This window comes from Chiloscyllium punctatum, chromosome 27 (genome assembly GCF_047496795.1).
Source record: "Chiloscyllium punctatum isolate Juve2018m chromosome 27, sChiPun1.3, whole genome shotgun sequence".
In the NCBI taxonomy this organism is placed as follows: Eukaryota; Metazoa; Chordata; class Chondrichthyes; order Orectolobiformes; family Hemiscylliidae; genus Chiloscyllium; species Chiloscyllium punctatum.
The window spans coordinates 33,079,628-33,099,445 of NC_092765.1; the positions used below are offsets into that span (position 1 = coordinate 33,079,628).

General features: G+C 40.0%; 1 protein-coding gene across 5 annotated transcripts in view; it reads right to left on the minus strand.

Moving 5' to 3' along the window:
- Positions 1–19,818, minus strand: part of LOC140453638 (disks large-associated protein 2-like) — a 723,320-nt gene that overhangs the window by 17,349 nt on the left and 686,153 nt on the right. For all 5 annotated transcript variants that reach the window (XM_072548503.1, XM_072548501.1, XM_072548502.1 and 2 more), the window contains 3 exons: positions 15,188–15,612; positions 12,746–12,837; positions 5,725–5,877 (listed from right to left, as the gene is read on the minus strand). In XM_072548503.1, coding sequence (XP_072404604.1) covers positions 5,725–5,877; positions 12,746–12,837; positions 15,188–15,612 — 670 coding nt within the window. The remainder of the gene's footprint in view (positions 1–5,724; positions 5,878–12,745; positions 12,838–15,187; positions 15,613–19,818) is intronic.

A 19,818-nucleotide genomic window follows, 5' to 3' on the forward strand; every position in this document is an offset into this window, starting at 1 on the left:
CAACAGAAAAATGAAATGCTTTGGGATCTATGGCTTCAATCACGGCAGTTCGAGAAAAGTTTTGAGAATGTAAGGGGAATCACCTTTAAGAAAGTATTCTGAAATAGTATTTCAGTAACCATCGATCCTTGAGACTTATCTTGATAAGCATTAAGAACCAAAGATCTGAGAAACAGCAGTTCTAATGTGAAATCTCACACAGACAGTTGTATGGAAATTATCATATGGGGATCAAAGAGGAAAGTGGAGGAAAATAAAATCTTGGGGTGGAAACAATATTACATTCAGGAACAATTAGACATATACCAAAATAATAAAGGAGAAAGGCTAGAACATAAAAGTGATATAGAGAACATAACAAGCTTCCATTGTAACAAGACTAATGGGGAAATTAATGGGGTCCTACTGCGATATTAGGAATACCTAACGAATTCTCAGAAAGTGATGCATCAGGAAAGGCAATGTGTATTAAAACTGCAGAGCTACATGTGAATTGTGTTTCCTCAGAATTTATGAGAAAGAGGAGATGGCTCAGGATAGTCAAGAAAATTCTTTCTTACTTACTGCTAAAAAGAACCAGGTCACCAGAGGTTCTGAATAGTTTGTTTCCAAGATACAGTATTTTCTTATTTTTCTAATTAAGGAGGTAGACCAATAAATTTATAGAGAGATATTGGAGCAAGTCAGTTGTTGATGTCACAATTTATCTTTCAGACGAGGCAATGAAGGGTAAAATATTAATTGGTGCAATATAAGAGGGTACATTTGCAGTAGTAAATTTAATTGCACAGAAATAATTATTATCTGGGGGAATAATCTGGAAGCTGAAAAATAATAATCTCAATGAAGGTGTCGAAATAAATATTGAAACTGCTGTGATATAGAAAGAACATTCTGGATTGTTTCTCGACTATGTTGTGACTGGATCTGAGGCCCATAGAATTAGCCACCAAAAGGAAAAGTCTACACAAGAGCAATGACATGAAAAGTCTGATGCTAGTTCCAAAAACTTAAGAAAAGAAAGGAGGAAGAAAAAGAGAATAAGGCTGATGTGTTTAGTCCTTTTTCATTAACAGAAATTAAAAGACATATTGAGAGTTGAGAGGTTTATGTTAAACAGTCCCACTTAGAAACTGTGTAAGGACCAATATATTAGGACCTGGATGTTATTACTTAAAAGACAACATGATAATGAGGAAATGGAGATCACTTCATTGAGGGATGGGCATTTGTTCATCAGGTGATAGTTCCACCTGAGTATCATAATGGGATTTAGAGAGTAACACATGTTGTGCTTTTATTTTCTTTTGTGTAAGAAATGTTGCTTTTATTTTGTTGAAAGTACATTGACAGCTCCTTGTGAATATGACTATCATAGTAATAAATATCGAAAATAAAGCTCATTGTTTATTAAGCCAGGCCTCACTTTGTATATGATTTGTTCAATATTCATAATCACCTGGGAATAAATAACTAAGACAAAATGGCTGTAGTTCTCAACATTTTGGGACATTGGGTTCTTCTTGTAACAGAACCCACTCTGACTTTTCCGCCATTTACTCCTACACCTCTTAACTACCTGATCACTTTTTTAACATATTTATTGTGTACAGCTTATCCAAGTCCTGGGTATAGATTTCTCTCTAGCTCTCTCTCCACATCCCATGGGTTCAAAATTGTTTTAAACAATTAGCAATCTTGTTAAATCTAAGAAACTCCAATGTCCTGATTAATTACATATCAACAAATGACCTGCAATTTGCAGTTAAAATAAACTCCAGTTTCTGTTTTGAAATTAAGCAGTGAAGAATATTTGAATTAAATTATTTCAAAACCCAATAAAATACAGATATCTTCCACTGTGGCAGCTCATTGCTGCCTAGGGAAAACAGCTTTTCACTGTATAGTACTTAGAAGAACCTGTCTTGTAATAATGTCAGCATGTCATGCCAGTTAAAATTTTCTATGGGTTATGTGACTATTAGTCTGATATTTAATCAGACTATTAAGTGTGTCACAGTCTCTTGTGGTGTGTGATATGTGGTATGGGACATATTGGGGACATGAGTAAGGCTTAAGCACTGTTTCATTGCTTGCATTTGACCTTCACATGAGCTGTCCTACAGCCCAATGACAGCACTGAATGCTCCACAGGTCTTTACCAGGACACTGTACAATCTAAATCACTCAGGACCTCCTCAGAATAGGCTAATTCCATACTGCACAGCAATAACCTCTTGCATAGTCAGGGCATACAGTCTGGATTCATCAGAGAAGTGACACGAACCCCCTTATCAAGTGTCCTGATGAGCCACTAAAATTTGATTCTCCTTTAATTACACCTCTGCTGTATCAGGAGCTCACACTGTGCTCCTGATCCTTGGTTCAATGAATCAGATATAAATTGGACAGCACAGAAATACTAATTTACATCAGATGAGTTGATTTGATGTGATTTATTATTATCACGTGTGCCTTGGTAGAGTGACAAAGTTTTGTTTTGTGTGCAATGCAGGCAGATCACACCATACAAAGCGCATAGGAGTAACAGAATAGAGCGAGGAATACAATGTTACAGCTACAGAGAATTTGAGTTAGTTGGTTGCTCAGAACACCGTAAAAGCTAAGCCAATTTAACTATCTGACAAAGGGTCCTGGCCTTAATTTGCTTGGAACCACTTCCTGAAAATTATTTCAATCTAAATTCATCATTCTCCCTCTCCTAACGGCAATTTTAGTACCTGTCATTTCTACCACTGAATCTATGTAATTACAATTCTGAACTGTCAGTAACATTCTAAATTATTCAATTAAATGCTTTTGGTATAAAGTCAAATGAAGCAAACTCACTCACCTCATTATTATCATAATCCACAGCTGTAGTGATGAGAATGCCTGAAGCTCTTTGCAGTTACATGTGGTTACCTAGCTTCATGCCCACAAACTCTGGGTCTCTCATTTTCTTTTGGTGTAAGCTTACAGCTGATAACAGTATTCCGTACACAATAATAAGCTAAATTAACTATAGCCTTCAGCATGACTTCATGCCAAATAACTATCTCTCTGCCATGCTATTCGTTTTCTTCCTCCTTGGGTTGGCACCTTGACTCCCTGCATCTCCCTGTGTCTGTGTTATCAACTCCTATTCTTACTCCCTGTTGGACTAAGGAATGAACTCTATTCTCAATTTCATCTCTCCACCCCTGAGGCTCCCAGCCTAATTCCTGACAAAGGGCTCCTGCCCGAAACGTCGATTCTCCTGCTCCTCAGATGCTGCACGACCTGCTGTGCTTTTCCAGCACCACACACTCTCGATTCTGATCTCCAGCATCTGCCGCCCTCACTTTCTCCCTCTATTCTCAATTACATCAGTGAAATCAAACAAGCAGTTATGGAAGCATTAAGTGTCATAGGCTTGCAGTTCAATTTTGACCGTGGAGGTACATGACCAATTGCAAATGCAGACGTGATAAGTGTGTGCAATGCACCCATAATTTTACAATCTTTACTTCCCATGAACCAGGTAGTACACGATGAATGGTAGAAGCATGGGTACCAGCAGTGAAAGTAAAGAAAATAAAAGCAACTTTAAAGTTTCAACAGAAAAGACGGATTGGGCAAAGGCAGCAGGTCAGAAAGAAAACTTTCGCAATAGATGGCATCTGGGGAGGAAGCTGAGCTCAGATTTGAGCAATGCGTTTAAGATCGTGAACCTCTGGGTTAAACTCTTGAGGCAATGAGAAAGAGAGATGGAGATACAGCGATAAGTTAAAGAGAACTGGCTTTAGTGTGGCCAAAATTAAATTAAAGGGTTTTTAAAAAATCATCAAGATCTTATTGTCAGATAGTTGGAGATGGTAAGAACAGACATAGAATCAATGAACAGGTGGAAATGTAGAGGCAGATGTCATCAGCAAATGTTTCAAAGGCATCTGGATGGGTAAATGAGTAGGAGGGATATGGGCCAAGTGCTGGGAAATGGGACTAAATTAACATAGTCAATATGGTCAACATGGACGAATTGGACCAAAGGGTCTGTTTCTGTGCTGTACAACTCTACGACACTATGGGATCATTATCACAATACCAGTTCCCATGGTAGTATGTAAACGTATGGACAGAAAAATAGTTCAAACAGCTACTCTTATGATGCAGTGTCATAATACAACAGAAACAAAACACAACCCAGGTGATTGCTTCAGGCAAGTAGCTGACAGTGTCAAATGCAGTGGAGTGACCCCCACCCAGGAGGATAAGGAAGTATAACAAGGTCACTGGGAAATTTGACAATGTACAATAATGTTGTGGGTGGGGCAGAAACTGACCAGAAGATTCTGAAGATGCAAAATATTCTATAACTTCAGTAAGTAAAGAAACATTTGATATTGGATAGCATAGGGGAGCATTGACAATGCATTCGCATAAACCCTGAGCTGGAGGAGAGGAATGGGTTGATAATCTCAGTCAATGTGGGACTGTGAAAAGGAATTTGGATGAAAAGTGTCTTCTTGAGGAGAAAGGTACGGTCTTCAACTAATTGATAACTAGCAACTGATGAAAGATCTTTTCATTCATCATCACCATTTTGTGTAAGCCCCAATGGAACAATATAGTTCAATGAGTTAACTTCAAATTTTTTGTCCTTTCTTCCAAATCCTAATATAATTTGTCTTTACCCTACATAGGTGATCCCCTTTTTGCCTGACACTCCTGCATTCACCTTCATCACCTCTACCATTGGCTTTTTTTCGTCTCTCACTCCCTCTGTTGTACCAATAGCTAGTGCTCATTCATTGCAAAAACATTTGCCCTCTCTGGAGCTTCACTTCTTATTAAATTGAATTTTCCCTGCCCTCTGTGGGGTGGTATGGTGGTTCAGCAGTTAGTACTACAATATCAGAGTGCCAAGGACCCCGGTTTGATTCCAGCCTCAGGTGACTGTCAGTCTGTGTGGAGTTTGCACATTCTCCCCTTGTCTGTGTGGGTGACCTCTGGGTGCTTTGGTTTCTTCCCACAATCCAAACATGTGGAGGTTAGGTGACTTGGTCATGATAAATTGCCCATAGTGTTCAGGGATTTGCAGAGGTAAATGTAGAATAATAAGGCAGGGTGGGTTACTCTTCAGAGGATCGGTGTGAACTTGTTGTGCTGGGTGGCCTGTGTTCACACTGTTGGGATTCTATGATTCTTCTCTTTCAAAAGCTTCCTCAAAGTCTGATTATTCAATGGTATTATTGGTCCCCTGATGCTAACGGTCTCCATTTTCCCTTTGTTGGGTTGTAGCAGCATTACAATTGTTTTTGATCTTCTTCATGTGATGCACCACTAAACACTGTTGTTCAATGTTTGTGGCATTTTACATTTTTAACCATTTTAAAACAAACTTCTCCTTTTATAAGAGTGGAGATATTACTCTTTATGGTAATTTTACACTAAATGTAATACCCATTCAGGGAAACATGTCATTCAACAAGGCACATATGTCTTCTCATTTCCTCTCTATGCATTGTTCTGTTACTCCCTTAGGACAAGGTGCAAGTTTTAACCAAAAGCTGTCTTCCAACCAGGATTGCAATTAAAAAAAAATAATGAAACTTAATAGTGTGGTTATAGAATTTTCTCATCAACCGTGTTTTCATGACCACTTAAAAATTCAGTAAACAAATAAAGAACAAAACTGAGAACAGCACAATAGTGAGTTATAGTGGACATGTGCGGGCCTACCTTTCTGTCTGAAGCCTCCAGCAATTTCCAATTATTTGCTTTTATCTGCAAAAGTTCATCAAACTTCAAAGTCACATCCTCAACCGACAGCTGCAAGAGATCCCAGAATCCTGCAAGATCCTGGGACGTAGGCAAAGGAAAAGCATTTGGATCCTGAGAGCACAAAATAGGCAACAAGAAAGAAATTACAATTAAAACTACTGAATAAAAGCACCAACGAAAGAAGATGTTTCTGTGTTGAAAACTACCTTCCTGATCCCGATAGGCCCTGCCAATTGTGGGTGTTGGTGGGGAGGGCGATGGAGTTGTTTTTAATTTTGATTTATTCATTCGTGGGGTGTAGGTATCACTGACTCAGTCGGAATTTATCGCCTATCCCTAACTGCCCTTAAGGTGGTGGTGGTGAGCTTCCCTCTTGAACCACTGCAGCCATGTGGCGTAGGGACATTGACACGACTGTTACAAAGTTGCAGGATTATGACCAACGACACTGAACGAATGGCAATATATTTCCAAGCCAGGCTAGGACTTGAATAGAAACATGCAGGTGTTTCAGGAACGTGTGGTATTCAGGAAAAAACAATGTTTATTAATTTGTGCTTTCTCCTTCCTTTCCTGAAGAAAAAAAATTGTGCACTTATTGGGACATGGGTAAACATCTAACACCATGTGCAGGTAACCATTCTTGCTCTTACAGACAAGGCCATGAATGTAAGCAGGACTTTTGCCACTTTGGAACACCATGGAGATAATTTTCACTTCAGAAGAGGAGGTCATTAGAAAGGTTGCCAGATCATTGCCCACCATTTCTCCTGCTGACAGTAACAATTACCTTCCCACTGCTCCTACTCAACATCCACATTATGGTACTTTCCAACAGGGATCATTATCTCTTGGTGCATTTTTGTTCCCCTTGCCTGAAGCTAATGAAACTAATCTTGAGAATGCTAATGCTTGCTTTGCTGAGGACTGTTAGTTTTAGGATTGAGCCCAATAATTTCTGGATTAAAGCAATCAATTCATAATCAGATTTCCTTAAGATTTCTTATTGTGAAATTAAAAACAAATTTTATTCAAGTGTCCGTGGAGAATATGAATTGATATTTTCAAGCTGTTGGAGTGGACAGTGAAGGTGGTTGGGATGGGGGGAGGAGAGAACAAATGAATTCTGAGAAGGTTTGGGCAAAAGTAGAGCTGACCTGTTCACCTGTTCAATACAATGCAGAGGTGCAGAAAACAGTTGAATATTTTCAAAGTATTGAAAATTCAGCAGCAATATGTCTATTCTGAAACTATGGTGTATGGGAAACAAATTTCTAAATTCAAAATTATCACTAAGCACTGTTACGCTCCTTGCACATTCTTTGGCCAATGATTTTAAACTTGACAGGCAATGGTGCTGGGGGAAGATTAAAGTAGTGACCAGGCAGACACCACTGTATTCCTGCAACTTTCCCAACCCCCACAGTCCAATTACTGACTGTTCTGAAGGTTGTGGTGGCCTGTTGCTAAAAAGGGCATTGTGTAATGGATCTGAAAGGGTTAATGCTGAAGAATGCCTTGGGCACCACTCCACTTGATAATATCTTTTGGTCTTAATAGGGAGAACTCAGGATCTTGAAGGAGTAGGACCCAGGGTCTAGGTCTTCCTCAAAGTCTTTGTAACAATATCTAACACTTTAATGTCACTTTATACCTAATTGTGATCAAGCAAACACTATGTCTTGTTTAAGGCGAGAACCCTTCTCATTAGACTACCTAGTGGTTTGTCTCGACTATTCTAGATGCTGTAGCTTCCTATAAAGCAAAAGGATGGTGATAGTAAATCTACCTGATACCTCATAGTGCTGAGATTTTATCTTCCCACATGGTGCGGCTTCCATTCAGCTGCCTCCTATAGCTTTAAGAAGGCTGCTTGTTCAGTCATTCAGTGGTTAAGAAGGGCTTAACACTCAAGGGCTTTAGAAAAGAAGGCAGCTTTGTGCCAAAATTCAACCTGGCAGAATCGAGATTCAGTGGTAATCTCGATTACCTGGTAGGAGACCTGTAGCACCAATAGTGAACATGCAACTCCATGGGCTGGAGGATTACTCACTCCCTGGCATATTGTGTTGGGTGGTGATGGTCCATAGGAATGGTCTCGAGTTAAGGTTCAGTCAGAGTGAATGGAAATTAGAGGCTCTGAGAGTAAAGCTGAAGTCTCTGGTCAGCAAGAGAAGACATTAATAAATGGCACAATTTACGGATTGGGAGCAAGTACATACAGCTCAGATTAAGTGTCACTCTATAATGAGTGGGCACCAGAATGCACAGATAAATTAAGGAAAATCAATGTAACAGAAGCAACTGAGAACAAGATCACAGACACAGGAAAGTTACAAAGTCAATATTAAATCAATAACAAAGCAACTTAGAAGTGAAAGCAAATAAAGTCCAATGGAAGAGGCAAGTTAAGAGGCTTCAGAAAGGCAGGATATTCATTAATTAAATCATGTTAATGGCAGAAAGTACGTATTTAAAACACACAGCAGGGTGTATCCAAAAAAAAAAGCAATGGGGATTATTATTTAGAGCTGCAGGCAGCAGGAATAATCTAAGAAAAAAACAATTAATGAAACAGGATTCATTCGGTAAAACAGTGAAGAGAATGGCAATCATTGTTGAAGCTGCAGGCAGCATGATTTATTTAGTAAAACCATTAAGGAAATGGGAATTATTTTAAGGCTGTAATTAGTTGATCCATCTAGAGAAGCTGTAAAAGATGTGCAAATATTCCATTTTATTTGCAAAAGGTTGGAATCCCCCATTTTGACTGATGGAATGCAAAGATAATCTTCAGTATATCAGTCTGCAGCAGTAGCAATGTTATACTGCAAAATTAAAATCTTCTAAAACAAGGGAAATAAACAATCACATTAGGAAGACATTGTATCAGAAATAATATTGCCAGGGAAGAATTCATTGCAAAGACTAGTAAAATAAAACAGAAGTGGACATCTTGGAGAAAGCAGATCTTAAGATGCAAAGTAGATTGCAAAGCAGAAACAATCAGAAACAGAAATATTATGTACAATTAGGAGTTTAATATTTCAGCTCAAAACAGTGTAAAGGAAGCAATATGTAATTTTGAAGAAGTTCTGAAACCTTTTGATAATTATTTTAACATTAGAACAAATAAAATACTTCAACAAGCAAGGTTTAATAGAAGTGTTTAGCATCCAGAAATAATTTTATCAGTGATTTGTGAAGACTAGTGGAAAAATAGGGCTATGAAGATTTCATGTCAGAATTCAGAGATGGAATTGCTGTTGGAATTTCTGATGAGTTTTTGTCAGGTTTTTGACAGTCCAAAGAAGATTAAATTTTGAGGAAGGTATTCAAAAATGAGTAAAGTAGAGGTCCAGTGCAGCATAGATTAGCATAAGAGGAGAAGTTTAAATTTAATCATAAAATGACCAAATGAATTAAATCAGTTCCTAAGTTAGAAAGCCTTGGAAAATTTGGATTTGGCAAATTGATTTTATTGCATTCACTATCTTGCCAACTATCTCCTTTAGAATTCTAAGCTGTATGTAATTAGGTTCAGGGAATTATCCAATTTCAGTCCCTTAAGTTTCTCCAATTTCCTAGATTTTCCAAAATTGCCTGAGTTTGGGAGTGGTTCCATCAGATTGGAAGTTGGCAAATGTAATACCAGTTCTCATAAAAAGGGGAATGGAGAAAACAGGGGATCACAGGCCAGTTAGCCTCACATCAGTCTTTGGTAAACTGCTGGAATCTATTCTGCCTGAGCTCTCTATGTGAAGGTAGGTTTAAGATGGTAATCTCCACCATCTGTGTGGCTAGGAAGCATGTCCTGAATTTACCCCAGCGAGAAGGGGATGCTGTTTACACTAATGTGGTCTATATTGGCTTTCAAGCTGACTGAGCACTCCAGTCTCCCAAAGTGTCTGGGTGCTGTGGCAACCTACACTTTTACATGCATGTCATAACAATGGAGAGTGATGGTGGAGGATTCAAGTTATTTTCATCGCATAGCTGACCAGAACATTTCCTGCACAGGCTAAGGATAAGGGGTTAATCATAAAGGATTGACATGTTAAGAAAATACTTCACTCAAAGGTCTGTGAATCCCTATGGGTTGTGGATGATTATTGAACACTTTTAAAATGCAAGCCAGATAGATCTTGGTCCCTCAGGGAATCAAGGATATGAAAATCAGATGGGGTCATGGAATTGAAGCCCAAGGTCAGCCATGATCAGACTGAATGCTGAGGCAGGCTTCATGGGCTGTATAATCTACTCCTATTTGCTGTGATCTATTCCTCAGGCAGTGCATTATCAATCTCAGAAGGGTCTGGAAAAATAGTAGCATTGACAGAGAATTTGGCACAAAGTGAAGTAGTTTGATATCTCATTAATGAGGGGTGTGTTTGAAAGAGAAGCAGAACTGGCGAAAGATGACAGCTACGTAGTGTATGTATCAGGAAGGTGTCTCAGTGAGACTTGGGTTCAAATCTAGTGTATAAATTTCCACCAAGGAATGCACTGAGGTTGCATTAAAAACAGTCAAATAGAAATCATGCCGCAAGCAGTAAACTCCATTGTCTAAGAGCATCAATATATATCAAAATTTACAGATTAAGAACATTGGACTTGACATAAAAACATAAAATGGTGAAACAGTTTACTCAACATCTGAAAACAGAAGTTAGGCTAATATTACAGGACTGGTGCCTGATCCACAGAGAAATATTAAACTACCTTTCTCTTTCAAATGCAGAATGACCAGAATTTTTGTAAATTTGTACTAAACTTTCTCCCACGTCACCAAAAAATTAGTAATTCTTGTACTGTACAGTTGTAATTCTTGTACTGTACAGTTATCCTCTTTTCCTGATATTACTTCACTAACAGAATGGTGAGCTAGTCCAGCTTTCCTTATTATTGACCACATTGAAGTGTACTGGGAAAAGCTAACCAAACTGAATGTTGGCAGGTTCAATTTATCGTTGGGTGCATTCAGTACTATTGATAATTGTGATGTCCATGTGAGAAGAAACAACTAAGTGTCAGGTTTGTCACAATTAAGCAACAAATGCAGAAATCTAAAGCAGGACTCTCATTATTAATTTGAGTTTTAAAAAACTGTTGAAAAAGGATTATAATTTAATTTTAGAATCCCTATTTCTTTGTGTGGAATATTCTGTCAGATAGAGTCATAGAGATGTACAGCATGGAAACAGACCCTCTGGTCCAATCCATCCATGCCAACCAGATATCCCTACCCAATCTAGACCTACCTGCCAGCATCCGACCGATATCCCTCCAAACCCTTCCTATTCATATACCCTTTCAAATGCATCTTAAATGTTGCAATTGTATCAGCCTCCACCCACATCCTCTGGCAGCTCATTCCATTCATGTACCACCCTCTGCGTGAAAAAGTTGCCCCTTAGGTTTCTTTTATATCTTTCCCCTCTCACCCTAAATCTATGCCCTCTAGTTCTGGACTCCCCGACCCCAGGGAAAAGGCTTTGCTTATTTACCCTATCCATGCCCCTCATAATTTTGTAAACCTCTATAAGGTCACCCCTCAGCCTCTGACGCTCCAGGGAAAACAACCCCAGTCTGTTCAGCCTCTCCCTGTAGCTCAAATCCGCCAACCCTGGCAACATCCTTGTAAATCATTTCTGAACCCTTTCAAGTTTCACAATATCTTTCCGATAGGAAGGAGACCAGAATTGAACGCAATATTCCACCAGTGGCCTAACCAATGTCCTGTACAGCTGCAACATGACCTCCCAACTCCTGTACTCAATACTCTGACCAATAAAGGAAAGCATACCAAACACCTTCTTCACTATCCTATTTACCTACGACTCCACTTTCAAGGAACTATGAACCTGCACTCCAAGGTCTCTTTGTTCATCAACACTCCCTCGGACCTTACCATTAAGTGTATATGTCCTGCTAAGATTTGCTTTCCCAAAATGCAGCACCTTGCATTTTTCTGAATTAAACTCCATCTGCTACTTCTCAGCCCATTGGCCCATCTGGTCAAGGTCTCATTGCAATCTGAGGTAACCCTCTTTGCTGTCCAGTACACCTCCAAATTTAGTATCATTTGCAAACTTGCCAACTTATACCTCTTATGCTCGCAGCCAAATCATTTATGTAAATGACCGATCCTTGTGGCACTCCACTGGTCACAGGCCTCCAGTCTGAAAAACAACCCTCCACCACCACCCTCTGTCTTCTACCTTTCAGCCAGTTCTGTATTCAAATGGCTAGTTCTCCCTGTATTCCGTGAGATCTAACCTTGCTAATCAATCTCCTATGGGGAACCTTGCCGAACACCTTACTGAAGTCCATATAGATCACATCTACTGTGCTGCCCTCATCAATCTTCTTTGTTACTTTCTCAAAAAAAACTCAATCAAGTTTGTGAGACATGATTTCCCACGCACAAAACCATGTTGACTATTCCAAATCCGTCCTTGCCTTTCCAAATACATGCACAATGATGAATTCTGGTAATTTTATCAGGGAACTTGGCTTGGAAGAGTTTTTGAAATGTTATGTGTGTGAGGCAACTCACAGCATGCACACACACCCATATGCAAATACATACTTGAATCTTGCATAGCCTCAATACATTGTTCTTCTACCCTCATCCTGTCGAACTCAATAACTCCTTGAAATAAAATTCTCTGCATTGAACTGAGGTAGGCTGTTTAGTATGTGAAGCCTCTCACACCATTCAATTGCTGATCATCACCTGGGACAGAATTCTCAGAAAACTTTGAAAACTGAAGTCTGCTTTTTCAAAACAGAAATAGAAGCGCAATGCTGTGGTTCATCATAGTTGCTTCGTACTCAGTTTTAAAAGGGGTCGTGCTGGATAGACTCTTTAAAGATGAGGGAAGCAGTTTGAGATATGTGAAAAGTTGATGCAGCGAAACAGAGATACAATTCCCCTTACTTCCCAAAATGAACACACACAACTACTATGATTTACCATATTCTGCTGACATAGTCGGTAAAACTGCTGGAACTTCTGTGACATGAGAAGCTGGGCACTGCCAACTGCGCTGCGAATCTTCTCAAGTACTGAAACACAAGACAGAGTGCATTAAATTCTGAATACAATCATTGCATCAGGGCACAGAGTTGTTTATCATAAGTAAACAACAATATTCAGATCACTTCCCTGAGCATGTATCAATCTCCTCATGAAGGGAGTCAAGCAATCTGTTCCCAGGACTCTGCCAATGCCACTCTTCAGCTGCTCTGAAAGGCGAATTGCCCAGTTACAATGATATAGACAGAAGGGCATTGAGTCATATGCTCACTCTGGCAGCTGGTGAGCCAGACAAAATGCCAGGAGATTGAAAGAAGGAGCAAAAATAAGTCAATAGACATAATGACTTAAAGGGGACAAAGTGCGTCAGTATTATGAGCACAATAGTCAAATCTGTGATTTAAAAGATAACCATCCTTTTTCATGAGACATTAGCAGTGTTCATTCAATTTACTTTCTGCAATGTCTTGTTACAGTGTGGATGGCATGTTTTGAAAGGTAGTGGAAGCAGATTCAAACAGTAATGCTCTAAAGAAAATGGTTTCTTAGCTTGCAAAGGAAAGGATTGCAGAGTTTTTGGGAATATGTGGAAAAGTGGGGTTAATTGGATATATGTGTCACAGTGCCAGCATTGGTGTCAGAGGCTGAATGTGTCAGAGGTCTCCTGTTCCTTGGATGCTGCCTGACCTGCTGTGCTTTTCCAGCAACACATTTTCAGCTCGTCAGAGGCTGAATGTCCACCTTCTGTAGTTTAATTTGAGGACATAGACTGAAGTGGAGTGTTAGCCTGAAAATCAGATCACATTCATTTAAATTTTTGGATTATGCTCAAAGAAAATGAATGTTTTTTTTTCTAGTTGCTGATCAGTTCACAATTTTACTGTATAAACACTCAAATGGAAAATAAAATTGTGGAAATTCCCTGTTACTTCAGCAAGCTCAACTACTTATACATTAAGTAAGATCCTATTTTGGATCTTCAAGTTGTGCATAGTTGGCAAATGTTATACAGGATTACAGCTGGACTTACTTCCCCATTCTAGGAAGAGTCCAAAATCATCACCTTTGACTGTAAACAAATGTCAGGTAAGGTTGTGTGGGGCTGGTACACACAGTCAAACTGTCTGTCAACATTTGTTGTAAAATCACGCACATGAACTGTAACCATTGGGCGATGAATGGTAATTATGAAACCATATTCTGGCAATCTGCAACTTCAGAAAGGGGAGGGGGGAAAATGACACCAACGCTGGCTCTCTGACACATATATCCAATTAACCCCACTTTTCAACTCATTTATATTTTCTTTGCAAACTTTGTTTAGTTCATTTTTATTCATTCACAGAATGTGGGCTTTGCTGGCTGGGCCAGCATTTATTTCTTACCCTTAGAAGTCCTGAGGATAGCTGAGAGTTAACCACATTTTGTGGGTCTGAAGTCATGTGTAGGCCAGACCAGGGAAGGGCAGCAGATTCCTTCCTTCAAGGATATTTGTAAATCAGGTTGGTTTTTCCTGACAATCAGCAATTGTTTCACTGTTATCATTCGACTCTCAGTTCCAGAGTTTTGTTGAATTCAAACTCAAGCGCCTGCCATAGTCCCGGGTCCCCAGAACATTGTCTGGATTAATAAGTCTCTTAAATAGTATCAGTAGGCCATGGGTTCCCAAAGCTTGGATCTAATCAAACATATTCGCAGAAAAATAGTAAATGTTTCTTAGGAAGACAGAATGATAAAGAAAAATTATTGGGGATGTGCAGGAATGTAGAGTTGAGGTCAGCCAATATCTTACTGAATGCCACAGCAGGCTCGAAGGGCTGAGTGGCCTACTCCTGTGCTGTGTTTGTGTGTTCATAGTTGGAAGGGATTTTACTGCAATTCCTGTGCGTGTCTGATCCAGATTGCTTCAGGTCTTATATTCCCAGCTGTGGGAATGTTGTAAGTTGGACAGTGGGAAAACAAAATTTAAGAACGGTATAACTCAGCAATTTCCATGCATGGAGTAACAGTGAGATGGCATTCTGGGCAGAGGCTTGGGACAGGTTTACAGACAGTGAATTCAAAGCATTGGAGGTTGCTAAAGTAACCAAAGAGAAATGCATGAAAATTATAGCAAGGAAAAACACATTATTTACCAATAAGAGATTTGATTAGCTCAGTTATTAGTTAGCTACAATAGTGCCAATGGCAGGGGTTGATTGTTATTCTGTCTGAGGAAGACTTACCACCTATCTCCTAGCCTTGTCCCTCAGTGAGGAAGGCAATGATAAACCAGCTTTGACAAAAACAGATCAAGGTGAAGCATTTGGAGACAATGAGCCTAGGAAGTGCCTTTGGGCACAGCATCTTTCCATGGAATGGATTGTCGAACCAGCTTACCCTCTTCAGGTAGGTCATTTTCCTCAGCTTCTCTCTCCATCTGCTGACACCATCCTTCTAATCGTTCCACTTCTGCCTGCAGTAACTTGATAAACCAGTCACCGTCTCTGTGGCATGGAGATATTCTGCCAGGATCTGGGAGGCTGTGAACACTGGCCTCTCCCCAGTGGTCCTGGCGCTGGGCGTCTGCACTATCATAGCGCATTCGGTAATCCTCCTTGTATGCCCATTGTCCTTGTGTGTGAACAGTTCTGAATGAAGTGTACTCATTGGAATGCTCTGGCTCTGAGGAATGCCGCTCGAATGATTGGCCAAACTGAAATCCCTTGTCCTCTGTGCTCACACACAGGCCAGGAATACCCTCCAATTCAAGGTCTGCCTGAACACTCGTTGTCACACTGTTTGAACGCTTAAATCTGGCATGCCTAGAGAAACCAAATATGAATAATTAATATGCAAGCTACAAGACGTCTTGGTATTTTATCCACTCCTATTTTCCACCCTGCTCTCCTGAAGGTGATATCTGAAATGACAGCATAGGTTTGGACGCTGAGGCCATCTCTCTAACTGTACTCCCCCACTCACAGTCCCACCCACACAACAACACTAGCACCTTGCCTGCCTGCCTGCCTGTGGTCTCTGTCAAATGACAACTCCATGTACGGGTCTGGACTATGAAAAGCAGGACAGTCAAGCCTGATCATCTTTTCATGTGACTTACACACACATACACTTTACACCAGATAGATGAGGAATGGAATCGTTATGTTGCCTTGTTAACTTAGTTAGCCAAAAGGGACGAAGCGAAAAACTATACGGCACAATGTGTAGGTCAGTTAATTCAGCACAAACAAAAATCAGCTAAGACCTGGAACAGTCATGGTCAGTAAGGTTTAGTACCATTCCTGATGAAGGGATTTTGCCCGAAGCATCGATTTTCCAGGTCCTTGGATGCTGCCTGACCTGCTGTGCTTTTCTAGCACCACACTCTCGACTCTGATCTTCAGCATCTGCAGACCTCACTTTTGCCAAGGTTTAGTACTATGCCAGGCAGTGATTTCTTTTTAGCACCAAGCCATTTTGGTTTGTTAGTCACCAAGGAAGTAACCACAATAAACCAGACTCTTCCTTGAAACACATGGGGCTGGATTTTCACCTCCCAGTAGTTGTGTCGGTTGGGTCATGAAATGTTGAACTTCATTTTTTTTGCTGGAGAAACAATTTTCTGCTTCCTGAAATTTCCTGACCCTACACCAACTTTGTGTGGGACAGTTGGGATGTTGGGGAAAGCCTTGGGTGCAAAGCCCACAATTACCTCTTCAACTTTTTAAACCGTAAACAAAACACCTCTTTGGAGAGTTCACACAGGGGAGGGCTGGTGTGGAGTTAGGAACATTTTGAAAGTATAAGAGTAATAATTTGTTTTGACACCTTCAAACATTATGATTCGATGCTGCATTGTAATGTAAATTTGTTTTCAATGCAGTGATTTGTCATCAGGATCTGTCCTGTAAACCTAAGTTGACTTCCCCATTGACTTGCCACGTATAAGTTTATCAAGCATTATAGGACAATTTCAGTGTTGTATAGCATCAAAATACATTTCAAAAAGAGGAAGGGGGGTGAGGTTTAAGGACTTTAAACATTAAAACAGGAGTAGGCCTTGCAGCCTATTGAGCCTGGCCCACCATTCCATATCAAGACTGATCATATACCTTCATGGCACATTCCCACACTATCTCCATTTCCCTTGATATCATAATTCTATTCATTCTGGACTCGAACCTGCTCAATGATAAGCTTTCACTGCCCCACGGTCGAAAACTTTAAAGATTCACCGTTCTGAGTGAAGAAATTCTTGATCACTTGAGTCTTAAACGGCCTACCCTCATCCTGACACTATTCCTATACGTCTCAGTCTCAGATTTACCAGTCAGGGGAAACATATTACCTAAAGTTACCCTAACCTGTCCTGTAAGAATTCTGTAATTTACAACGATATTGGCCCTCATTCCATGAAACTCTACAGATTAATCTGGTGAACCTCTGTCAGACTCCCTAGATGGTATAGATAAGGAGGTTGAAACTGTCCAGAATGTATCGGTCAGATATCACCAAGGTTCTACACAACCCTAACAAAGCATATTTACTCCTACACTCAATCTTCTTGTGATGAAGGCCAACATGCTGTTTGCCTTCCTAATTGCTTGCTGCACTTGCATATTAACCTTTGTGACTTGTGAACAAAGATACCTGCAACTCTTTGATCCCCAGTAAATTCCAACTTCTTACCGTTTAGAAAATATTCTACCTTTGCATTTTTTTGACCAACATGAATAAATTCACAATAAATTCTAACTGCCATGTTCTAACCTATTCACTGAGCCTGTCAGGTCCCTCTTACTGGGAGCAGAGGTGCTGTGCTGGAGAATCAAGTTGACCTTTCTAACCAGCTGAGCCCCGCACCCCCAGTCCATAGACAAGTGTGGCTTGAAAAATGCATAACCCAGTGTGAAAAGACACAAATCCCAGGAAAAGTCACACGTAAGTCTGTGAACGTTTCAGAAGGTGCAAGACTATGCAGGTCAGGTTTTCCAAAGCCCACTCAAAAATCTGGGTCTTAGAGTTACAAAGACAGCAGCTTTTATTTACTTTTCCATAGCATTCCCTCCCATACACAGAAATGGCTGAAAGCGCTTTTTATGGTAGTGCACACCAAGCCAAATGATGCTGGGGTGCAGAGGAGGGGATTGCTCAAGAAGAAGTGGAGGGAATAAAAGAATAGTCAAAGAGGAAACACTTAAAGTATTTGATAATACAGATCAAAGTAACAAGAAAGCTGTGCAGCAGAACACAGTTCTTCAAACTGGAGTCTCATCACCAATAAAGAAACAGATCTTTTAAAACTTATTCACGGCATGTGGGTATTGTTGGCGAGATTGGCTTATACTTTCAATCCCTTTATTGAGCTGGTGAGGGTGAGCTACCTTGAACTGTTACTGATGTTGTTGATCTGCATCACAGCTCTATGGAACTGCATAGCTCACTAGGCCATTTCAGAGGGCAGTTGAAAGTCAATCATAGTGTTGTGGGGCTGAAATCACACACTGGCTAGACCACATAAATGGAACAGGCTTCCTTAGCTATCTACAATCATTAATCAACTGAGTGCTTATATAAACAATGCAATATGTTTCTGTTCACTTTACTGTGATCAGCCTTTTATTCCCAGGTTTCCTTCAAGAAGGGTTCAAAATCTCAATTTGTCATAGAGACCTCAATTCACATTGTATGGATTTGTTCAGTGTCCTAGTCAGTCAATCAAACCAGTACTGAATTAAGGAACAGGAACGTATCAGAAAAAGTGCAAAGTAGATTCCCAGTATATTGCTTTACAGGGAAGGTCATTTGTGTCTGTGTGGTCAATTTGAAACAGCTTTTCGTTTTGTTCAAATCCCCTGCTATTCCCTCAGAAGTCTTCAGTCTTTTTAAATATTTGTAGACTCTCTGTTAAAATCTATCATGAATTCTGCTTCCAATACAATATTTAAGGGCTCCCAACAACCCCTTTATTGTGACACTATGCACTCTGGTCCAAGACTTTCCCATGGTGGAAATATCTTTTCAGCATCAACTCTCTCAAGCCCTTTGAGAATCCTACATGTTTCAATGAGAACACCTCTAATTCTTCCAAACTCCAATGTGTAGAATCCCAAAATGTTCAGCCTTTGCTCATGAGATAATCCCTCCATATCAGGGATCATCTGAGTGAACCTTCTCTGAATTGCTCCAATGAAATGATATCTTTTCTTAAATAAGGAGACCAAAACTGTTCACAGCACTTTAGATGTGGTCTCGCCAGCACCTTTTACAGTTGCAGTAAAACTTCCCATTCCTTTACTTCAAACCCCTGTAAATAAGGGCCAACATTCCATAAGCCTTCCTGATGAATCTGCTGCACCTGTGTGCTAGCTTTCTGCATTTTGTGCACAAATATTCCCAAGTTCCTTCATGTTGCAGCTTTCTACAGGTTTCCTTTATTTACTCACACTCTTCTTTAGTTTGCCCTTCCAAAATGAACACTTTCCCATTTTTCCCCTATTGTACAGCATTTAACAACTTTTTGCTCATGTATTTAACCTATCAATATCTCTCTGTAGACTCTCGCAGTCTGCCTTTCCGCTTATTTCTGTGTTGTTTAACAATTTGGTTACAGTACATTCACTCCAAGAGGTTAATATATATTGTAAAAGCTGCTGCACTGATCCCTGGGGAATCCAAACGTCATGAGTCACCAAGCTGATAAAGAACCCATTATCCACATTCACTGTTTTCGCCCATTGGCTATTCTCTTTCCATGCCAATATAATAGATTGGATTCCCTACAGTGTGGAAACAGACTCTTCGGCCCAACAAGTCCACACTGACTGTCCTTAGAGTAACCCACCCAGACACATTTCCCTCTGACTAATGCACCTAACACTATGGGCAATTTAGCATGGCCAATTCACCTGAGCTGCACATCTTTGGACTGTGAGAGGAAACCAGAGCTCCTGGAGGAAACCCATGCAGACACGGGGAGAATGTGCAAACTCCACACAGACAGTCACCCAAGGATGGAATTGAACCTG